The following is a 23,761-nucleotide window of genomic DNA, read 5'->3' on the forward strand; positions in this document are numbered from 1 at the left end:
AAAAAAAAATGACTGCAAACCTCCCATGTTTTTGTGTCCGTTGACACTGCTTTTGGAAGGGTTGGACTTACTTGTTAAATAACAGCAACAACAAAAAGACTGGAGTTGGCATTGAAAACACCTGGGGAAAGTGATCACTCATTAACAGTAATAATTGCGTTGGGTAGGGTGCCAATATCTGGCATGTGACCCAAGTTCTCTCCTATTGTACATTATAAATCAATCCTTTCTTTTTTATTTCTGTTCTTTCCTGTGATTTCATGGCCTCAATACAGAATTCAAGGTCATGATTGATATAAAGATGATGACAAGTGCATTGAGACATATATGGATTCCTGGAGTATGAAGTTTTAAAGTATTTGCCACATGCATTACTGTATGTGTGTGTGTGTGTGTGTGTGTGTGTGTGTGTGTGTGTGTGTGTTTGTGTGTGTGTGTGTGTGTGTGTGTGTGTGTGTGAATATATTCCAGTTCTGGGGCTTGTACTAAGGGACTAGGGACTATAACTGAGCTTTTCTTCTCCCGCTTAAGGCTAGTGCTTTACCACTTGAGCTACAGCAGCTATATTTCCAGATTTTGGGGGATATAGCAGCTATTGAGGATGAGTCTCATGAACTTTTTTTTTTTTTGGGTCTGGTCACGGGGCCTGAACTCTGGGCCTGGGCACTGTCCCTCAGCTCTTCAGCTCAAGGCTAGCGCTCTACCACTTGAGCCACAGCACCACTTCTGGCTTTTTTCTTTTTGCTTATGTGGTGCTGGGGAATCAAACCCAGGGCCTCATGCATGCAAGGCAAGCGCTCTACCACTGAGCCACCTTCCCAGCCCAGCTTTATTTTTTTTTTAAACCACAGTCCTCACATCTCAGCCTCCTGAGTAGATAGGATTACAGGCGTGAGCCACTGGAGCCTGGCTGCATTACCATTTTAAATCTCACCAGTGATACAGTAGCCAAGATCCACATTGTGCGCAATCATTCTGCAAAAATGGGACTCTGCCTGAGTTCAAGACCCAGGGCCAGAAAAACAAAAGGGGGACTGAGAAATTAAGGCACTTGGTCAGTATTACATAAAAATAAATGGCATCAACAGAAATAGAATCCTGACTGACTTTTCTGTCTGAGACAGAAACAAAGGAAACTTGTAGTTTATTCTGCTCCTTCTTTGTGCCATATTCTTACAAAATACAATTTATCCATTTCTCACGCCGACCTTGTGAAATTTACCGTTCTTCCCAATTTTCAGTAGGGAAAATGGGAATTTAAGCAACTTGCTCAAGGTCATATAGAAGAGTTAGGAATCACACCTACATTTCTCTAACACATTTATTTCTTTATTTTCCCACATATCCTCTGTGGTCCAGCTCTACTTTCAGGAAACACTGTTAAGAAGAGGGTATGGCGAAGGGGTTTAGAGGAAAGGCATTCACAATGGCAGCCACTTCAAGATGACTTCAACACTCAACGTTAGAGAAATGACTAAATAAACGCGATCATAGCACCACAACTATGATAAATGGTTAAGATGATGACTATGTAGAAACATGGAAATGTTTACCAAATAGCATTAAGAAATCATATATATAACCTGATTGCATTTAAGCAGAAATTATGCATCTGGATGGATAAAGAGTAAGAGAACACACAAAGAAAGCATATTGTGATTGAGATTTAAGATAATATGATGTTTTAAACTTGCCTTACCTATAAAGCTGAACAAGTCCCCAAAGCATATGTAACCCAGTATCAAGAAAATCATTCCAAAGGAAACAGACAAGAACAATTACCCATTAATAAATTTATCCTCAAGATTTGAAAGGATGAATTTTCCAACATAAAGTAAAGGGCATACTGGCATTCAGAGTAAAAGTTGAGTACTTACTAAGAGTGAATAGAAAAGATACTAAAACAAAAAGTTGGCATGGAAGATTCTGAATATTTGATGGAGAATTTTTCATACTAGAGCAATCTGGGGGCCTTATCCCACATTCCTATTCATTGTAGTAGTAGCCCTTTGCTTTTAGATTTCATGGTGAAGTTCTAGGAATGACTTTGAAAACAAATCATATAGTATTTTTGATGCCATTCAAAATCAACTCTTCCATTCACAAAACCATTTACCAATCATCCATTCAAGAGATGTTTACTAGGAGGGAGAGAGATGGAGAGAGGAAAAAAAAGAGGAGAGAAGAAGAGAGGAGAGGGAGAGGAGAAATGAAGAGATTCCTTGGTACTTCCTACTTTGCAGTGCCTAGTCTATAGTAATTGCTCCGAAGTGTCATCCATTGTTGTTAATAGCACTGCCCCGGGACCATTTTCTCTCTAATCATTTGTTTTTATTTCTCATGGTCTAGGCAGTATCTCCTCTGGAGGGCAGGGACCTGACTCTGTCATACTGCACTCTGCCATCGGTCTCTGGGATGGGTTCCATCAAGAAATGCTGGCAGACAGCAGGACAGACTCCATTCCAGAAAACAGGACAAGACACATTCACAAATTCCTGGCCCTTTAGTTCCATCATCAGATGAATCAGATCCCTGAGTGGTGCCAAGGCCCCTTCAGTAGATAGGGACTAGTTTGTGAAATGGGTCACCTGTGAGGTGATGAGTTCTTCATTCTTCCATTTTATGTCTTGCCTCAGCCTTGGTAACTTCCTGGTTAGTTATAACAGGGACTTAAGTAGCATATGTCAGACTCCCAGAGGTGACTGGCCAGCCTCTAGAGAATGTGGGACCACCCCTGGACAGCCATTCCTGTTGGCTTGAGAACTCAATCTCCACAGAACCAGTGAGTTGGCCATCTTCACAGTCCTGAGCCTGGCACCCTGCAATCTTGCCGTGCTGACAAGCGATGGAAGGATGTGGCAGATGGTCTGGCAACTCAAATGGCAAAAGCTGTTCTTGTCACCTCAAAAACATCAGGCCACTAGAGCCCCGCAAAATGTGTGAGCCCCCGAGTCCAGCTCCCTCATCTGTCTTCACACCCTTAGAGCTCAGCCATGATTCCTCGTCTGTTCTTTCCTTCCACGACAAGAGCCATACCAGTGAGCTTTGTGGCCATGGCTCTGAATTCCCTGAAAATAATGAACTTGTTTTGAAGAAGCTGGATGACTATCATCACTTACTTTCCACACTGCTTAATTTTATGACCTGCAATGCACTACCTGTAGAAACTGCAGATGTCTGCAGCGAGGCAGAGCATATCAAGTTTCTTTTTTCTTTTTTCTTTTTTTTTTTTTACTCCTAGAGAGGCCACAGACTTGCCAACATCTGGGTCTGACCACTGATCTTAGCAGTGGTTATTTAATCTTCTCATTCACTGTCCAAATAAGACTATGTGCATGACTGAGGCTTGAGGCTTTTAAAAGCCCAGTTTCTCAGACACATAGGGAGCTACAGACTCTAAGACAATTTTATGGCTGAATGTAGTTAATGGCGGCTCAGTTCTCTTAAAAATTGCCAAGTGATTAGACTAGGAGGGAAATCTTAAATGTCAGTTTTAAACTAAAGAAATAGATAGAGCCTATGTGCTCTAATAGGCTCTATCTAGTTTGGGTCAACAGACTTGAGATTCTGCTTGGTCATGACCTGCCAAGTGTCCTGTGGCCACTTGAGGTGCTGTTAGAAGTGTAGCATCTCTCTTGACCCCTTTCTGAGACCCAGATGGCTTCCTGGGTATCATAGACCTCAGGCCACACCTCTTCTGGTCCCTGACAAGATGCTATATACCACAGTGTAAGGCATTGACCACTGTCTGTACAATTTCTATATGGGTCTTCCCTCACAGGCATGGGCATTTCTTGATGACAGGTAGCATGGTAAATATGTGAGTGAATTGGAAGAATCTTTTCAAGTAGCTATTAATTCACAGAAGAGTAAGCCTGGCCAAAAATAGTTCAGCCTTTCAACAAAAGTAGTTGTACATAGAGGAGAGTGAGCATGGAACAAAATTTACAAACCCAGAGTATGCTTAAGAAGCAAGAGCATAAACTCTGTAATGGAGCAGGAGGCCCTGGTGAGGTGAACTTCTGTACAATGAAAGAGCTCAGCATCTCAGAGGCAAAGGCTTGTGGAACATGGTGCCTGCTGGTTTATGGGTCCTAGAATACCATGCCCATTTTGTAATTGAAAGCATATGCTCTATCTGCAACCTGACCAGTGCAATCCCAGTCTAAAATCTCATGTGATCTGTGAAACCATAAATAAATTCGGAAGCTCTGGACATTATAATGAGCAAGGAATTTTTACCTAGAACACTTTAAAAAATAATCTTCTTTTTGTCCAAACTAGGAAAGTATATTCTATATAACTCACACAAAATCCCTAAGAAGAAATGCCTGCATTCTAGCACTCCACTGAATTTCTTCTGGAGGGAAATCACAAGGGGGATGGGTTTGCTGGGGAGAAGACACATGCAGTGAACTCAGCAATCACATATCAGAAATCCGAGACAACCAGAAGGCAAGTAGCACCAGAGCATTTTATGAAACAGGGACATGGCTAGCCTTTGAATAATTAATTCCAAAAGTCATACAAATGAGCAGAGGAAGCTGAGCCCTGACAAATTGCAGGTTTGATGCTTTGTTAATTAAACCCATTCTCTGCTGAACACACACACACACACACACACACACACACACACACAAACACACACACACACACACTCACACACATATACAGTGGCACGTAACATACATCTCAGGTAATATAATACCCTCATTTAAACACCTGTATCAAAGCACAAAGAAGTCTGAAGAGTTTTCTCAAACTTAATTAGAAAACAGAAACATTCGATTGGACTTACCCTGAGGTAGTTGAGGGTGAAGTTTGTGAGACCCATCCTGGTGATGTTTTTGGACAGCTGATCCAGCACCTGAGGATCTTGTGCCTGAACAGAGAAAAGATCACATTTTATCCCAATGAGATGATGATCTCAGGAAAATCTCCGACTGTGCACTCTCTGCTACGCAATGCAATCCTGACACTGTTGATTTTTCTTGGAGAGACAGATTGCTGGAGATGGTTTCATTTGCATTTTGAAGACACTTGCGTAGAGCACTCAAGAACATTTTTGGATCAATTGTGCAAGACTAGCAAAAATCCAAGTGCCTGAGATGTGCATTCCGTTCTACAGAAATGATACGACTTTCTCTGTGAGATACCCTGTCCTTTTGTCTTCCACCCCAAAGACCCTAAGCCCTGCTAGGAGACCTTCTAGGTCATGACCCTTACCAAAAATGGAGGTACTTTCCAGTTGGCAGTCATGTCTGTTTCCTGCTATAAGAGTGATGTTAACTTACAGCTTGAGTTGAGGGCTGTATCCTGAAAAATTTGCAACTGCTATAAAATACGCACAGGCTACACACACATGTATATATGTACATGTGTATATATGTATAAGTATATATATGTACGTATGTATATATATATATATATATATATATATATATATATATATATATATATATATATATATATATATGGAGAGAGAAACAGACAGTTCTAATTCTCACTATTAAACCAAGACTAGAAATCAATGTCATCAACATTTTTCATCCTGCAGGAATCCCAGCTTGAGTAGGACATTTTCTAAAACCTCAGTCACATATAACATGGATGTAAAGTATCAAGGGCCACCTAAAACGTTATAGGTGGCAAGAGAAAATTGTTTCTCCATTTCACTTTGGAATGAATCATTTGGTTGATATTCTTTCTTTCTCATTTGGCATAAGCCAACCGGCACTACACAGAGGGAGACATAAGTTTGTCTTCATGTCTGTTCTCATGAGACCCCCTAAGTTATATTAATAGAATTTAGTCTTTTCTGTATCTATATCTCTTCCCCACAGTGAAACTACTGATTGGGTTTACACACACACACACACACACACACACACACACACGAAATCTAGGAGAAAATAGCCAGAGTATCAATTTCACATCAATTTCTTAAATAAGGGCTACTTTTGTCATTGCATCCTAGGTTCTACTCTGATGAATTGGCAGTTGTGGCCAATAGCAAGGAGCTAAATTACCATTGGGAGGATATTAATCAATGAAGGAAGGCTCTCCTGCAGTTCCTGCCTCAGGAGCAGTGAGCCCATCGCTGCAGAGGCTTTGGTGTGTGTCACACATTATCCCATGTGGCTTACAGTTATTTGCTCTTCATTCTAGCTAGCTTTCCGAGCATGCTTTATTATTGTGCCCATTTTATAGAATGAGGCACTGGATGCACAGAGATATCATGTCATTTTCCCAAAGCTACACTAAATAAGAGTACCCTACTATGGGGTCTCAGTAGATGGTCTAGTCCCCCAACCTGTTTGGTGCTCCATAAAGTTGATGGAATTTATGGCCAAATGAAATCAAGAGAACCCCAGATAGTTCACAGAAGGGCAGAGTTGGGATTAGGAAGGGTCAACTTCTCTCTGTCCAGACCTGAATATAGGAGACCTATGTGTCACATAACACATGGTTTAATCAAATGGAAACTGTTTTGACCTTTTGTTATTTCGTTCCCCAGTTATACACAACAGGTTTATCTACCCAGGAAGCATGTGGAATTTAAGAGAAGTACAAACCATTTATTAAGGTAACCCAATTCAGAATTTATAATAATAAAATACAAAAAATAGTCTCATGATGCATCAAACTTGGGGATAGAAGAGTCGAAAGGCGCCTTTCAATTAACGTAATTGAGAACAAAACTTAATATTTAGAGCTAGCTACTTAACACATGATGACTGGGGAACATATTTACCTAGAGAGAGAGCTGGGCTTCCCCCCATTGTCCCTGAGTAAGATAAAGGAGAAAGAGCAAAAGCAAAGAAAGTAAAAGGGAAATCAAGTTACTTACATGCATGGCTAGGATGCTTCTTGGTACTAACTCTCTGTATTGTCTAATGGTAAAGTGCCATGTTTTTATTCTCATGAGATCATCAAAGGTGAACTCCAAGATCAGCCTGCCTTCTGTACACACCTAGAAGCAACCAAGAACACACTCTTTGGTTATAGAGTTCCTGGGGCCACTTTTTGTAACTCACATCAATTAGTGATTATTGTGTTCCTTCTTGTCTTTGGACATTAATGTCAATGGCTTACCCATGGTAAAAAGGGACAAATATCAGTTCTATAACTGGTGAGGCCATAGGACAAGACAGTTGCTTACTAGCCACAAAGTTTCACTAAGTCGACTACTTACACTGAAACTCTATTAGCTTCTGTTTCTTTAACTGAAAACATGGAAATTAAACTCATCTGAAGCCAGAGGCTGGTGGTTCACACCTGTAATCCTAGCTACTCAGGAGGCTGAGACCTGAGGATTGCGGTTCAAAGCCAGCCCAGGCAGGAAAGTTTCTGAGACTCTTTTTCTTGTTAGTCATGGGGCTTGAACTCTGGGCACTGTCCACTCTGCTCTTCAGCTCAAGGCTAGCGCTCTACCACTTGAGCCACAGTGCCACTTCCAATTTTCTGGTGGGTTATTGGAGATAAGAGTCTCATGGAATTTTCCTGCCTGGGCTGGCTTTGAACCATAATCCTCAGATCTCAACCTCCTAAGTAGCTAGGATTACAGGCGTGAGCCACTGGCACTGCATTCCTGAGACTTTTTATCTCCAATAAACTACTCAGAAAAAGCCAGAAGTAGCCACGTGGCTTGTGGCTCTTGGCTCGAGTGGTAGAGGCTAGCTTGGAATTCAACGAGGCTCAGGGACAACACCCAGGCCTCAAGCCCTAGGACCTGCAAAAACAAACAAACAAACAAAAACTCATCTGATAAAGATATTGGGTGTAAACCAAATAGAACTCAGTAAGTACGGGACAAAATACTAGTCTCTTGCTTTCGACTTTTCCTTTATTTTGGTTATCCTTCCACCATCAGAGGATTAAGTTCTCTAACCTTGGATGTCTTACCATGGGAGAAAGTATGCTATAAGGTCATTATGCTTAAGTGCACATTATTACAGAGTTATCCAAATGCAAACAGTTACTGACAACATGGAAAAAAGGGGTGTCTTTAGAGAGTGTACCACTTAAATTTTATCACATCAGCAATGGTTAAGTCCTACTTACAGAAAGGGCCAGTCTTTCATCTTTCAAAGAAAAATGTATTATTAATAAAATATTTCACAGGCTCTCTCTGTGACAAGGTAGTACTTTTTATCTTCTTTTGATATTCATATTTTTTAGCACATAGTTCCTATTTTATTTACCATTCTCTTTTGCTACTAATGATTTTGAAGAGGAAGAAAATATTAGGCAATAATATACCATTAGACTACTTAACTAAAATATAGAAGGTGGAGGTAGTTTATCAGTCCCAGTTTAAACAGTTACAACTTGTTAACCAGTTCATACTCACTTTGGGGAAGTAATGCATAAAAGTAGATAAGAGATTTGACATCCAATATATTAGATTTAAATACTGACTCTATTTTTGGGGGGCTTCATTCTAGAGTGTTGGGAAAATAAAGTAATCTCTCAAATTCCAGTTTCCTTATCAACAAAATAGAGATTGTGGAGAGTATACATTAAAAGAGAAGATGTGGATTGCTAAGTCTTGTGGCTGGTACAAGTAGAACAACAGTAAATGATGGTTATTCAGATAAAGGAAATACAAGTAAGTACAGAGCTCTTGATTTATTTTCTCATTATGTGCTGAGATATATGAGTTCAGAAGTATCTCAGCTTTATAGATTTCTAGATTGTACCCATTTTCTCTACCAGAGTGGATTGGATTATATAAATATATCTATATAATATACTGAGTTAGCTCTGATTAAGCTTTCTTGGACTAAAATCAACAAAACTCTGAGAACTTTTAAAAAGACCTGTAAAGGTAAGCTAAAACTCATTAGTATGGAATGAGGGATGTGATTATTTCTTAAACTATAGTCCAGGAAGATGGTTCATTTATATCAAATCTTTTATGAAATATTGATAATCATTGTTCTCTTTGGGGATTTTACATAAAATGACACCATTTTTTGAGCTCTTAACAGAATTTTCAGCAGGAGTTAGGTGCTTTCCATGCTCAATTATGGAAAGAAATATTTTCCTTAAATAATCTAAAAGCCAGTACAGAATTATGAAGCAGGCCATGACACAAGAAATGCTGCTGAGAATGCCTGCCATCTTTGTTGATCAAAGATCTCAGAGACCTTGTAAGGTAATGATTGATAATCTGGGTGAAGACCTCTACCTCAGATGTGATTAGCAAAATCTGTGGGTAATTTCAGGTACGTGGGCACGCTGCCCCTCAACTCCCATTCTGGGCCATCTTTGAAGCCTCATGTCTGGTATCTCAGTCATGAGAGTTAGGTCACGGAAATGGGGAGGCGCTATGTCCCCAAAAGACTCCCCTAAGAGGATCCAGAGCACTGGAATTAATTTACCAAGGTTTTAGAAAGACTTGCATGGAGATTAAGCCATGCAAACTCCCCTAGGGGTGATGCCACCTGTACTGACAACTTTCAGAAAAGGGAAAGAGTTCTAAGCAGCCCTCCCTTGACAATGCAGGGTGGGAATATTTGGAGGCTGATGATAGTTTTCTCTTTCAAAAGATGATTTTTTAAAAAAATATTTAAACAAAGATTAGCCCAGTTAATGTCAGTCTTTTTTTATTATCTAGTCTATTTGTTTTGTGTTTATAAACCATAAACTCAGAGCAATTGAAGGTTCCAGGTTGCATCTATTGGAATAGCATCTCATAGTGAACAGATATGTATGTAGTCCTGATAGATTATGCAATTGATGCATCTGTAAGGTCAAGTTCAATTATGATCTTTGTTCACAGTGATATAGTAAACCAGTTAGAGACCTCTCTTGCAATCTAACTGTCATAGGTCTACAAAAAGGAATAGTGCCACAAAACTTGGGGTTCATAAACACCTCAGAACAGAATATGAGTTGACTATGTTTAGTGGTTTTCTTTCTTTTCTTTTAAAGAAAAATGACTTTTTTGTCTTAAATTTTTTTTCCTAAGTAATTAACCCCACACCTTCACCCCAGACTCTAGTCAGCCTTTCAGCTACCACAATGGAAGTTCTATGAAACCAAAGATGCTATGATTTGTTTTATAACCACTAATCAAAAAATGGAATAAGGACACATATGAAAAAATATAGTTATTCTTTGTTTGGAAATAGGAAGAAAAAAATGGGCACAACTCATAAGGAGGAATTAATATCTCTTTCTTCTAAAGAATCTGCATTCTTCTTAATCAATACAATTAAAATAGCTTTTACCTAAAGTTGCCATTTTTTTTAAAAAAAGCTGCCTTTCCTGTGGAATCCAAAATCAAAAGGGTCCCCAATTAAGAAAACATTTTCTGTTGTGCTGAATTCATGTTACCGTACTATGAGCTCTGACATTTTGTTTCTGTGGTAACCAAAATCAGCTGATTAGTTGGCATGGCAACAGAAAAGATGTAATCCCAGCAGACACACTCTAATCAATGCCCCCAGCACAGATGGTCTCCGGAGGATCAACAAGAAAGAGGCTGGCAGGCATTCAGCAGATCACGTGCTAGCTTGAGACTAGGCCAGGAACAAGAGAACTAAAAAAGAACATTTCTCAAACTAACCGGTAGCTTTTTTAACTCTTTTCTCTCTCTGACTAATTGTAAACTAGACCATGCATGCTGTTGTATAATATAATGATTCTCACATAGATTTTCATGAAATAAAATGTGCTTTTTAGGTGGCACTGTTTCATTTCCTTATTCTTTATGTTTGTAAAGCATTCACGGAAATGTATGTTTAGATTAACAGCCACACAAAGCTGTATTTTACCTAGAGATATTGCATATATAAATGCATAGCAAGGCAATATTGTCTTTAACACTATAATTTGGTGAGAATCAGCAGGTAAGAAATTCTGAAATATAATGTGGTATACAGGCTAAATCAGGGAACTAATTGTCAAAGATAAAAGTGAATTTTCATATTAGGAAAGCTTGTTGGTGTGTTTACTTTCTTTAGAGTAGTAAATAATTTCATAAATAATTGAGAACAGAAACAAAACATTAGCCTGTGTTTGCAGAGGTGATAAAAGTTTCCAGCAATAGCATTAACTATTATTTCAGTTTACAAAACCTAAACTAGACTTTCAAAAAGTCTCTCAGTGTCCCTCTTAGCATCTGCTAGCACTCAGATCCTAAAACTGAAATATAACTTGGGGATCTTTGTGGAAAATTGACATAGGCTCTTTCTTGTTTTCTATTTGATTCAAAATTAAAACTAAGAACAGAGAGCTTTTAATATGCATTTAAACATTCTAATCACATACCTATCCCTAATCTACAATGTTCTTAGTATCAGGAAATTGCAAAACCCTCATTATACCCTTGAGGAATATTTAATATTACTGTTAATTAGGACTGCGGCTGATTTTGACTCACTAGTTGGCCAAATTTTCATGCAAGCAACTCAGAAGCAGTGGGTCAAATGTGGTTTGAGGAATGCAAGTTTATTGAGAGTCTAAATTAGAACAATGTGAGGCTACCAACACATAATGTGCTAAGTGATGTCAGGTACTAATAGCAAAACAATAGGCGTTGGCTTCAGAGCCCATTTTCTTAGTGGCACTGAAAGGCTCTTAGCCAACTGTTTACACTAAATAGTCATAGTGTTTTATTACACAAAGCTGAGATATTTTTAATTAAGAACACAGGAAAAATTGAGAAGATTCTATGGGTCGTATAAAAATCACTAATTAGAGAGGGACAAGGAGAGGGAGAGAAAGAGAGAGGAGAAAGAGAAAGGAGAGAGATTGGAAGGAGAAGCAGACAGTGAGGAGAGAGAGGAAAAATGACAGAGATAGAGATACAGGTGCAGGCAGAGAGAGAGAAGGAAGAGACAGAGGAGCAGAGGAAGAGAGAAGTGGAAGGAAAGAAAGGGAAGGAAGGAGGGAGAGAGGAGATAAAGAGGGGAGAGAGACAGAGAAAAGTGGAGGAAGAGACAGAGAGAAAAGAGAGAGAAGTGATAAAGAAAGGGGAAAGAAAGAAACAGGAGAGAAAAAGAGAGAGAAAGCTAGAAAGAAGAGGAGATGGTGGAAAAAAGGAAGAGCGAGAGAGAGGGAGACAGAATCCTATCAAATTTATTAAAAAATAAATGTGTAAAATTAGCATCTGAACTAACTGTAGATAAATGAACTTTATTTTCCAGAAAGTGAGGCTCTTCATCATGATAGTAAAATATTCATTATGGCTGTGGTGCAGCGGGAGATGGGTAGCCCCAATAATTGAAGCTTGAGGGGCCAGGGAAGCTCTGTTCAGGGGAGTGTTTGGGCCTTTTGGACTCTTGAACAAACCAACAGCTGGGAGGAGAGCATTCCAGGAAAAGAAAGACTGGAACAGAGCACAATCGTCTTTCTTGACATGATTGTAAACGGAGCATTGTGGATCCATCAGGAGGGTGAGATTGCTTTTGGTCTAAACCAAGTCTGGGATGTTTGTCACTAAACTTTAGGAGCAACCATGTTTGTGCATGAAAAGTAGTGGGTAAATACATAAAACTGCAAGTACAAAATGAATTTTATCTTTTCTTCAGCTGTTAGGAGTAGCTTCTTAATTATTGCAAAGCTTTACTTAATGCTCATGGATTTCTTTCCCTTAAAGTATAAGGTGGTATGTTTCTTTCCAATTTCCTAAAAGTAACACATTAAGCTGAGAGAAAGAGGGGGAAGAGAAAGAAGAGAAGAGGGAGGGGAGGGGAGGGAAGAGGAGAGGGACAGGGAAAGGAAGAGGAGTAAGAGAGAGAAAAGCAGAGAAAAGCAGAATCAGAGAGAGAGAGACAGAGGAAGACAGAGGCAGAGAGGACAGCAAAAAGAGGCTTTCTTTGTAGAACTTGAGTTTGCAATCCTAGCAATTCATCTGTCACACATCCATCTGATTGGCAAGATTATGCAACAACAAGATTATGCATCTCCAGAATGAAGTAAGACATGGACAAATTAAATTATCTTCGTAGCAACCATTCCTTTTCTAGAGAAAACAGTTTTCTATAGAAAACTCTCTTCTCAGCATGAGTTACTACATTCACTGTGAAGCTTGTCAATGAGTGATAACTATCTTCTCTGCTCTACTGTTAAGGAATTACAAATTAATTAATTTTTTGCCCTCCCTCTAGGTCCCACATTATAAATGTCTACTATCAAAACCAGAATACCATAGAACCTATGACATTTGATGGTTTGCCTTAGTATTTTGTAACTATTTCCTCTGCCTTTGGCTTTTTGTTTTGGTCGGTCATGGGACATGAACTCAGGACCTGTGCAGTGTCCTGAGCTTTGTTTTGCTCAAGGCTAGTGATCCACCACTTTGAGCTACAGATCCACTTTTGGTTTTCTGATGGTTAATTCAAGATAAGAGTCTCACAGACTTTCCTGCCTGAGCTGGCTTTGAACCATGATCCTCAGATCTCAGCTTCCTGAGTCATTAGGATTACAGGTGTGAGCTACCAGTGCCCGGCTTGCCTTTGGTTATATACCAGCATAGACACCGAGGAAAGTTACACTGTGTCCGCCTGGTCAATGGAATAAATCAGAAAGTATTTTTACTTGCAGCAAAGTTGCCAAAGTGTCAAACATATCTGATAATGTGACTCATTTTAACAATGAAGGTTTCTCATATGTGTTTTCTTCTGAGAGAGATAGATGCTAACATTCATAAAACAGACTTGTTTCATTTTTTCTAAAAAATGAACTTCCAAAAAAGGGGATATATCTCAGAGGTCACATGAATAATTGGAATGTTTTAGGATCTGGATAGAGCCACAAGATTGCAATAAAAATTAATTGATCAACTTATAAACAAAATGCAATAAATCTCGATTCTGGGGCAAATAATTGTTAACATTTACTTTTCTACCTGGAGACAGACCATGAGGAGATCATCTTTGATAAGAGATACTGTTCTACATGTCAGGATTGTCTACATGACAAGGATTACAGGTGTAGACAGAATAGAAGATGAGGTTGAACAACCTTCTCTTACATCTTGCTTTTCATTTCATATCCTTCATTGGTCCCTGCATTCTGCTTCAAACATTGTCATCTTTCCCTGGACCTCATCTTCTTTCTTAACTCTTTCACAACCAATCTTTTGGCTTTGCCACACTCACTTCCTGAGCTGCTTGTGTGGCACGCCAGTCCCAGAACTGCTGAGAGTTTGGGGAAATGCCCTTTAATCTCCAGATTCTCTCATTTCATTCACTATCCACTTTTAAGTTTTCATAATTCCTTGTAAATTATAACTAGGCTGTGGTTCATAGTCTCTCCCCTTTAAGATTTAAATTTAGCTTTGCTCTTTTGAAGAACAAAGCCATCTATATGGATGGCATGATAGTTCTTTCAGTTGAAGAAGACAGGTTGTAGAAACAAATCTATTTTAGCTAGTACAATTTAAGAGGCAGTTGAACCTTTCTCACTCCTAGATTTGAGGTTCTGAAATGTTTGATTTTCATGCAGAAAGTGTCACACGCATGCATTCTAGAATAGCATTCACCAAGCGGTCTAGCCAAAAGAAGATTCTCTCACAGAGATGAAAAATATCTGAGACCTGAGAAATCAGCTTAGAGTATTGGACAAAAGCTGTCCTTATTGTCCTGTGGTTTACTCAGAGAAGGACAATGGGAACATGCCTCTGGTCCCGGCCTGTACCTTGGTAAACATGGGTTTCCCATGCTGGGTTACCATGGCGCACTGGTCGCAGTCCACCGTGATGGATGAGTTGTGGTAGGACTCCTTAGAGTGTTTGAGGATGTAATACAGGTCTGTCACTCCTCCTTCGAATACAGTGCTAAAGTAACGGGGAATCAGGGTCCTGCCGATGGCTGGAAGAGAGAACACAGGGACATAGTTAACAAAAATACCCAACCAGATCCACATATCCCATACCACTGACAGCCTTTCTGGATTTAATAAAGTATGTCCAGACACCATACCAAGAAGCAATTTCTCTTTCCCAACAGCCTAGCACCCTTCTCTGGTATAGCTAATAAAAAATAATAGCCCACTATTTGGGGCAAATGGGTAACTTTATTTTATTTTTCCAATAAAATAGAGTTAAGGTCTTCTAATTCCAGCTACTAAGAAGACAAAGATGGGAGGATCGCAGTTTGAGGCAGGACAGATTAGGCCAAAGTTAGTGAGACTCTCACTCTCAGACACAAGCTAGGCATGATGCCATATTCCTATCATTCCAGGCATGAGAAAAGTTGGTCCACAGGTAGCCTGGACAAAAGCATGAGAATCTACCTGAAAAAGTAAAAGAGCAAAGGGGGCTGGCGTCAGATAGAAGAGCTCTTGCCCAATTATCAGGCCCAGAGTTCAGTCCCCAGTTCTGGAGAAAAAAATGGTGAGTGAGGAGAAAGTGCTTCTACTTGGGTCCTTGTGTCCACTTTTATGTCAACATGTTTCCAGAAGCCTGACACAGCCACTGGGCTTTGATTTTTCAGTATATTATTTACAGACCAATTACCAAATGATATGTTTTGTTTTTACTGTTAGTATTGGGGACATAAATTTTAATGCCATAGTGGTATGTGTTAGCATTTTCTTAGTGGAACTCTCAAAACAAAGCACAGAGAACAGAGGATTGAGACCCCAAAGGATTGTTCTACAAAAGGAAGTGGTGAAAGTTTCAAATTCATATAATTATAAATAGATTTTTAGGGTTTCTTATTTGATATCTGTAAATATCAAATATGCCAGCCCTTTCAAACACTTTGTCTCAAAGTGTTTTAAAGAAGGGACATTTTCTAAGCAGCAACTTATACCTCTTTACCTGAAGACATCACCACTATGCAAACATTGGTCTCTTTTATTCTATTTGTGCCATATTACCCTATGTTAATTTGAACATAGTTTGTGCTTATTACTTTGCCTTTCTGATCGAAATCTACAAAAATTCTTTGTTCTGGCAGTGATTTGAAATTATCTTACAATGGATTTCTAACGCATAGCTTTAGGAATTTTGTTTGTGTGCATATTTTAAGGCAAAGTTCCAAAGGTCCTCGAGAAATCCAAGCTTTTTAAATAAATCTGCTACACTTACTATATAATATTCCATGAAAGGCAAAATATTATTTAAGGTAAACTACCAAAGAGAGCATTAACTATGGAAGATCAACCAGTCATCATCTGAATGTTTTAAAAGATTTAATTTCATTGAAAAAGAATTAATATTCATTACATATGAATCAATAGCTCTTTGGTACATGCTCTTGGAAAATAATAAGCATAAAGAAAATATATTGTCAAGCTGCTTTCTGTAGTGTTTTATTAGAGAATTATTATATAGATGACTAGTCCCCAAATAATTTAAATAGTTCATATTTGCTCTGGGTAAAATCAATCAATGAGCATATACTAAATATTCTAAACTTTTCTTTGCAATTTCATCTTGAGTAACCCTTATACGTACATTTTCCTAAATACTATGAATCCCCAATACTTCCTGTTCATAAAATTCAAATGAGAATAATTTAAGCCTACCTTATCCACAAGCATATGCATAGCTAATATTATAAAGAGAACTTTCTACCACTCATTGTACTTCACTACACAGATAAAAATTAATGAAATACATTCCAAGTATTCTAATTCAGAGCACATTATTACCATGAATCAACTCAAGTGATTTGGCAATTTGGGATATGTACTGTTAAACATAAATACAAGTCATAAAAAATGTAGTTAAAGCGGTGGAAATATTTTGCTAACATATCCAAGGAATTGTCACATTCAGAAGGTTAGGCAAATGACCCCACTGCACCATTCATGTTACAATTTAATCGTCATGTGTCATGCACAATTGAATTGCTTTGTAGCACCAATTTCTATACACTAGCCTAATTTTTGTTTATAGTTTAAGGAAAGTTCAATGGGAACAAAAGTTTGAGTTTCTTTAATTCTGAGTTTAGATTTTTTTCATTATTTCCTCAATTCCAGATAATGTACGAAGTCTACAGGGAATGTACTTAGAGGGAAACAGGAGCTTTGCTGTGCTGAACAAGTTCAAAGACGTGGAAACGATTGTGAAAGGTGAAGCTAGTTTTCAGTTCCATTCCTTTTGTCCTTTCCTGTCTACCATGCCTGGCTGCCACTCCAGTGGTCCAGGTGAACCATGACAAGGGTATGCAGGCCTGGAAAACCAGAGTGCTCTACTTAAATCAGGCTGGGCCGTGTGACCTGCTTTTACTAAGAAAACATGATACAAACCAGTCAGTGTCAGTTTTGAGGTGCACTTTAAGAAGATCCGGAAGTTTCCACTTTTGCCTGGGAAGAGGTGAGCTGTATGTGCAATGTTCAGCTACTCTAAGATCACTGTGCTGTGATAAGCTAAACCTGGTCATGTACAGAGACCACATGAAAGTGAACCAACAGTGACTCCCTGACTTGGTCCAGTCAACCCCTAGCAATGAAGCCATCTTGGAAGCAAATTCTTGAGCTCTGGTTGAGATGCCCTAAACTGGTGTCACGAGAACCAGAGATCAGTTGTGCCAGACAACGATTCTCAAACTGCAGAATAAGAATGAATAAAAAAATTTTGTTTTCAAAGTACACAGGGCAGCTTTGCCACTAAAAAGAAATTGTGACTCATGGACACATTGAAGCCGGCGAGCACCAAGAGAGAAAGCAGCCTAACGTGGCAGACATAGTAGGCTGACTCAGTTGTCATCTCAGCTGGGAAAGAAGCCAACTTCCAACCCTTTGAGACTCCACTTAGGTGAGGTGTGCCCTTCTTCCTCCTCCTGCTCTCCTTTTATCCCCCTTAAGCTAGTTTGTGTTATGATTCAGTCTGGTGCAAGCAGAGGAAGCTGAGTAATGCTGTCCTCCTGCTCCAGTGTGGAATAAGGAAGTAAACACAGTAGAGGAAGAAGGGACGTGAGGAAAGGCAATTGATCAACTACAAGAGATAGCCGAGTCTCTTTGTGTATCACATCATAGTAGAAGTTGCAGGAGATAAAACGGTGTCAGAGACTATATTAGCTTCCCATTGCTGCTGAAACAAAAGACCCCATACTTACTGACTTGTAACAACACAGGGTATTACTTTATAGCTCCAACAATCAGACATGAGTCTTGCTGGGCTAACAGCATAGTATCAGCAGGGATAACTTGTCCCTCTGGAGGTCTGAGGGAAGAATCAGTTTTCTTTTTCTTGTGGGGTCCCTCTCTCAACATCGAGAGACTACTCACATTCTTTTTGGTCTATTCCCATCTTGGAACTCAGTAACGGCGGAGAAGGGGCCTCTCACTTCTGCCTCCTCTTCCACTTTGGAGTCTTATGATTACACTGGATCTACTGGAACAATCCATGATAATCTACCTCTTCATCTCACTGTCCTTAAACAGATTGTCAAAGCTCCTTTGTCCATGTAGGATAGAATTCCAGCCACTCAGAATTAGAAAGTGGGAGTTATTTTGCCTACTGAGGGGCATTTGCCAAAACTTTCTGTTGTACAAGGGATGTAATTAAACATCACACAGACAGACAACAGACACACACAAATCCAGAGTTTGCACATATATAAAATATGACGTAGGACAGGAAAGTAATAGAAAATGTCATGTGCTTAAGGAAATCAGCCTATTGCTTAATCGTTGTATTTTTTCTATCACCATTCACTGAGCCTAGAGTGGCATGGTATATGGTAAAAATGCAAAGATGAACTTTTGTCTATGTCTTTCAAATCCATTTCCATCAAGAGAGTTTCCAAGCATCGTCATGTCTATAACACAATGAGATAATTCATAATGTTTAAAAGATGGATTTGTGATTTTGAACTCTAGCAATATCTTCTGCAACCTGAGTTCAATATACAATTTTATTATTTTTGAAGCACTGAAAAAGTTAGCATATTCTTTTAATGTAGTAAATCAAACCAGCATACTACACAGTCTAATATAAACAGCTTTACAAATCTGGGAGCATTTCAGATTTAGATTCAGAGATCTCTTACTCATCAGCCACATGAGTTCTGAATCGATTTAGACACACATGCATATGCTAAACTTACCCTTTACATCTACACTTTAATCCCTGGAATTAAAATAATTTAAATATTGATATACATAAATCTACATAGTGTTCTTATGATAAAGATTATATCTTCAAATAGTCTTGAAGTGAGAGTAAGATCATGCAAGATTAGATTTTTCTAACATGTTTAGATCAAAGCCCCCATAGTTGGGTAGTATGGAAAGTCAGCACAAGAAGGTTTCTGTGGAATTAGGTAAGTAGAATAAGTAAGCCATCCAATATTTATCTAAGAGAGAGAAAAAGGAAATCATATATTAAATTATTCAGGGGCTGAAATGTGTATAAAGAATGTTTAATAATACCTAACCTTGTAGGTAAATATCATTAGCCTACAAATAGCTAAAATGAATTCATTACCAGTGTGGATGTTGAGACCTGCATCAAGTCCCTTAAGAAAGCTGTCATTGTCGTTGTCATTTGTCTCCACCCATCTCCAGAACCTCTTTGTGTGGGAGTTGGTGGACTGATCATATGTGGAAGCAGGCTCTAGTGTCTATCTTTTCTCTAGGTATTACTTGCAGGCACAAAAACTCCTAGAGGATACTCAAATATAATATAAAATAATATAAGGAGCAAATTCATCTAGAAGAAGTAACTATTATGCATCCTCCTTAAATAGGAAATCTTATTTTCTAGAACATTCTACCTCTATTAGTAACTATGACATAATTTTCTTAACATCTTAAGGATGTGCATATTTAATATCTACACATCAGTTTTAAGTGGACAAAGCTATTTATATGAAAAGAATTATTTCACACATAGGTGTTTTTCTTAAACAACAATAATAGATTGGCTGTCTGAATCTGGAAAGTTTATACAGTTCTGCTAAAGCATAGGTGGTTCAGAAGTCCATATGAAAATTCTGTACAGAAGTAGGTAAGAAACACAAAGATTCATTACACTCTGGACTTATCTGTATTCAAAATTAGATGAATGAATTATGCTAACATGTAAATGGAAGTGCTTCTTACAATAATAAAAACAATACTGACGATCTCATTTATGACATATAACCATCAAAAATAGTCAAAATAGTGGAAATGAAACGTGAGAAAACTTTGATACGGGTGAAATCAGTTCAAGGCAGATGCTATTGTTTTTGGTTAAGTGAAAGAAAGTCACAGTAGCATAGTGCAATAAGTGGTTCTTCTTTTCACCCAAATATGCCTCTTATTTACTTTACATACAAAAGCAATATGACTTGAATAACGTCTCCCTGTCTTTCTTGTTCTTTTAGGAATTTATCGGTTTAAATATGCTTATTATGTACCTAAGATGGAGCAAACATTGTTCTAGGTGCTATAAAATACCTCAGAGGATAAAGGGGTGGTGGGCAAAGACAGGCTGGTTTAGCCTAGCGCGAGGAGGGCCTGGCAGAGCTGAGCCCTGATGAAGTGACATGTAGGTTTGTGACTGGTGAGGCCTGGGCCCAGCAAGTAGCAGTGGCAAAGGCTCAGAGGCTGGCAGTTTGGACTGGATAAGCTGGGTGTGTTACAGACGGGAATGTGTCAGTGCACTGTCAAGGAGACCAAGATGGCAGGTGAAGATGGAGAAAAAGTCAAGGATGGAGTACATGGCCTTTACTAAGCTTGCGTTTTAGATTTAGCATAATGAGGAAAAAGAAACAGGAAGATTTTAAGAAATGATCAGATGATCCTACTCTTCTAAATGTACTATCCATTTGCTACCATGCCCCCCAAACATCACACAATGTTTTGATCTGCTGAGAAATCAAATTAGGCTTTTCTTTTCCTTCTATTTTCTCCCTAGAAAATTCTTTTAACAAATTTTAATCACTGTACCTTATACTTGTGCATAAGAAGATAAACATAAGCAAGATAAACCCCATCCCTGCTCTTACAGAGTCTCTGTTCAAGCAATTCTTAGTGCTACTAATTTGTAAATAAGAGCCAGAAAGATCCATCCCGTAGCTCCATCTGGTTCTTGACTATGTATTGGCTGGCACACAGGAGCTGATGAATTGATACAACATATGAGTGGATGTATAGATCCCAACTTGCAGGAACTTTTAAACCTGATTTTACTTCATAAAATTCAATCCAGTGTTTAGTATATTCAGGTGATTTTAGATGTTCTGTAGGCTATTTCTCTCAGATGTGGGCCTATATGATGGTCAGAAACTCTTTAGCCTCTGGATCTGGGTACTGAATATAACATGGTACAGAAGAAGTGTCTGGCATGGAGACTGTCTCTGGGCTGGGATATAGAATTAAAATCTTTCCATGACTCTTATAGTAAGTCTAGTTACTGAGAGCTTATACAGAGAGTAGGGTGTTAAAGAGAGAGCTAAGCTAATGGATAAATAGATATCAATCAGTTATGTAGGGCTGGAAACAAGAATGACCCTAGCAGAGGGCACAGCATACATTAAAGCTGGCTATTTGTCATCATCTGGGCAGCTGCCTGCTCCCTAGAGCTACTCTGCTACAGAGAGCCCTCTCGCTGCTCATGACAGAAAAATATTCTGCTAGTTATTGGAACCTTTACAATGCAGCTCACATCTGGTGGCTTCCTTTCTGCCCACGCCCCTGTACTTTTTATGTTGACATTTTTATAACTACACTCTGCTGTTTCATTCTTCAAGATGAACCTTAGGCTAATTTTGCTAAATTAAAAAATAAATTCAAGAGATTGTTGAAAGGGAGGACATTGATCAAGATGCGTTATGTATTCATAAACTGCTTTGGTGAATGGCAACTCCATTGTATAACTACTTAAAGAAAATAAAAATATTTAAAAGAAATAAAGGCAAGCAAAATCCATTCAGCTTACATTTACTAAGAGAGAGCTGATACCATTAAAGGTATTCAAGTCTTCCCATTCAGGGATATGAAATGTGTGTCCATTTTGGTTTTAATTTTGTCTCAAAAAATTTCTTAGTGTTCTACAGAATGTTAGTAATGAAGGAAACATTTTGTAGAATGATATTTGGATGCGTCAGTTATACTGAATGTAATTTTTATTATAATTCTATATCACCTAGATATTTATCATTATATTCTTATTTTGCATACTCTTACCAATCATTTCTGGAAGATTTTTAAAAAAAGGTTTTTTTTCTAGGTAAAGAAATCTATCATTTCCAAATATTGATAATTTTGTTTTCTTCTTTCTGATATCCATGATTACTTTTTAAAAAATCTCCTCTTGTTACAATAACTAGAATAAAGTTGTCGGAAAATCATTAAATAATAAGGAAGTGAATAAGCTTTTATCCCCCTGCACCTCCTGGGTAGCAATTCTCCTTAGCATTCTCTTTATCTGTCACGTGAGAGAAGGAGTTCAATTCTTCAGTGGGGAGACAATTGCCATTTTACCCCTCTTGATATAATTAGGGATTATCTCTAGAATTAGGGGAAGTTCTCTAGCTTGATTCTATATCAGATTATTTATGGAGGAAAATAAAATAAATTCTTCAAGTTCCTTAATAGGCATAAAACACCAGGTCTGGAAGTAGCCCCATAGTGAGAAATACATAATTCTTCTTACCATATGCTGCTCCTTCTGCTCAGCACACTCTTTTTCCCCTGACCATTGCGCTAGATGAAAAAATTTTAAAATCTGCTTTATTTTTTCTTTTTAAAGCAGATAAATGCAGAATTTGATCAAATGACTTTTCTAACTGTTCAGTTGGCTCATTTTCTTTTTAAAAGACTATGAGTATATGTTCAATTATTGAACAAGTTCTTTTACTTGAGAGTATAAACTTCACTCTCTGGCTCATGCACACACATCCCTTTTGGTATAATTGTCTCGCATAAGTTTAATTTAAATTCATTCTAAACACGAGTGAAAGCAGTATCAGTATGAGCAACTGTGCTGGCAACTGGAATAACAGGCCAGAAAAGAAGTCAAATTTAGTCTAGTAATTCCAGTAAATACTTTCCAGATCTTAAAACGTACCCTTAGTCGATTCCATATTGTTTTAAAAAATCATTTAAAAAGAGCGTGTTCAGTGTGTCTCCTTGATTTGATTTGAGCAGGAACAATCTTTACTCATAGCAGCTCTGATTAGATCCTGATTAGTGATTATGAATGGCACTTAATGTATGTGGAAAAAAATAAAACACAAAACAGTGATAATTATTTAATAAACATAATTAGGTTATCCATGATTGTATTCCACACCCGCATTTTACAAGAGAGCAAGGTGATGGCCAGAAAAATAAAGCTGTGTACCTACTTACAGTCAGAGTGGAATAAAACAAAATGCTTCTTTTAATTATGTTTTACTTAACCAGCAAGTGCTGGTTTCTTACTGTGTTCGGAAGCTACTTTATTATGAATTTTGTGGTGGCTGCATTTTTGTTTAATTTCTTGTCATGCAGGGGATCAAACCCAGTGCCTAGACAGTGCTCTACCATGGATCTACCTCCTCAGCCACTTTATTGCATTTCAAACCACAAAAGTGCAAACAATGAAAACATTTCTCTTGCAGACACTAACTACTCAACCGTCCTGATTCTGTTGTCTGGCATTAAACAGGTCTTACTCCCCGAATTTATATTCAGCCAAGCCCAGCCTTGTGGCAAAGTATGTCTAGGACTCAGTGGACATTTCCATTGTGTTCATTATTTTCAACAGAATAGACATCAGGGAGGAAAATCCACCTATAAATATGGCCAGTAAAGTCATGCTACTTGCATCTGACTCACTGATCTCTGCCTCTCACAGCCAAGAACTGGAGGCTCAGCAAGG

At 38.4% G+C, this 23,761-nt stretch overlaps 1 protein-coding gene across 11 annotated transcripts in view; it reads right to left on the reverse strand.

Moving 5' to 3' along the window:
• Positions 1-23,761, reverse strand: part of Ldb2 (LIM domain binding 2) — a 313,076-nt gene that overhangs the window by 45,232 nt on the left and 244,083 nt on the right. For all 11 annotated transcript variants that reach the window (XM_042674802.1, XM_042674800.1, XM_042674801.1 and 8 more), the window contains exons 3-5: positions 14,653-14,825; positions 6,851-6,973; positions 4,799-4,882 (exon numbers count right to left, since the gene is read on the reverse strand). In XM_042674802.1, the coding sequence (XP_042530736.1) occupies positions 4,799-4,882; positions 6,851-6,973; positions 14,653-14,825 (380 nt within the window). The remainder of the gene's footprint in view (positions 1-4,798; positions 4,883-6,850; positions 6,974-14,652; positions 14,826-23,761) is intronic.

Source organism: Dipodomys spectabilis, unplaced genomic scaffold, assembly GCF_019054845.1.
Source record: "Dipodomys spectabilis isolate Male_0828 unplaced genomic scaffold, ASM1905484v1 ptg000021l, whole genome shotgun sequence".
NCBI lineage: Eukaryota > Metazoa > Chordata > Mammalia > Rodentia > Heteromyidae > Dipodomys > Dipodomys spectabilis.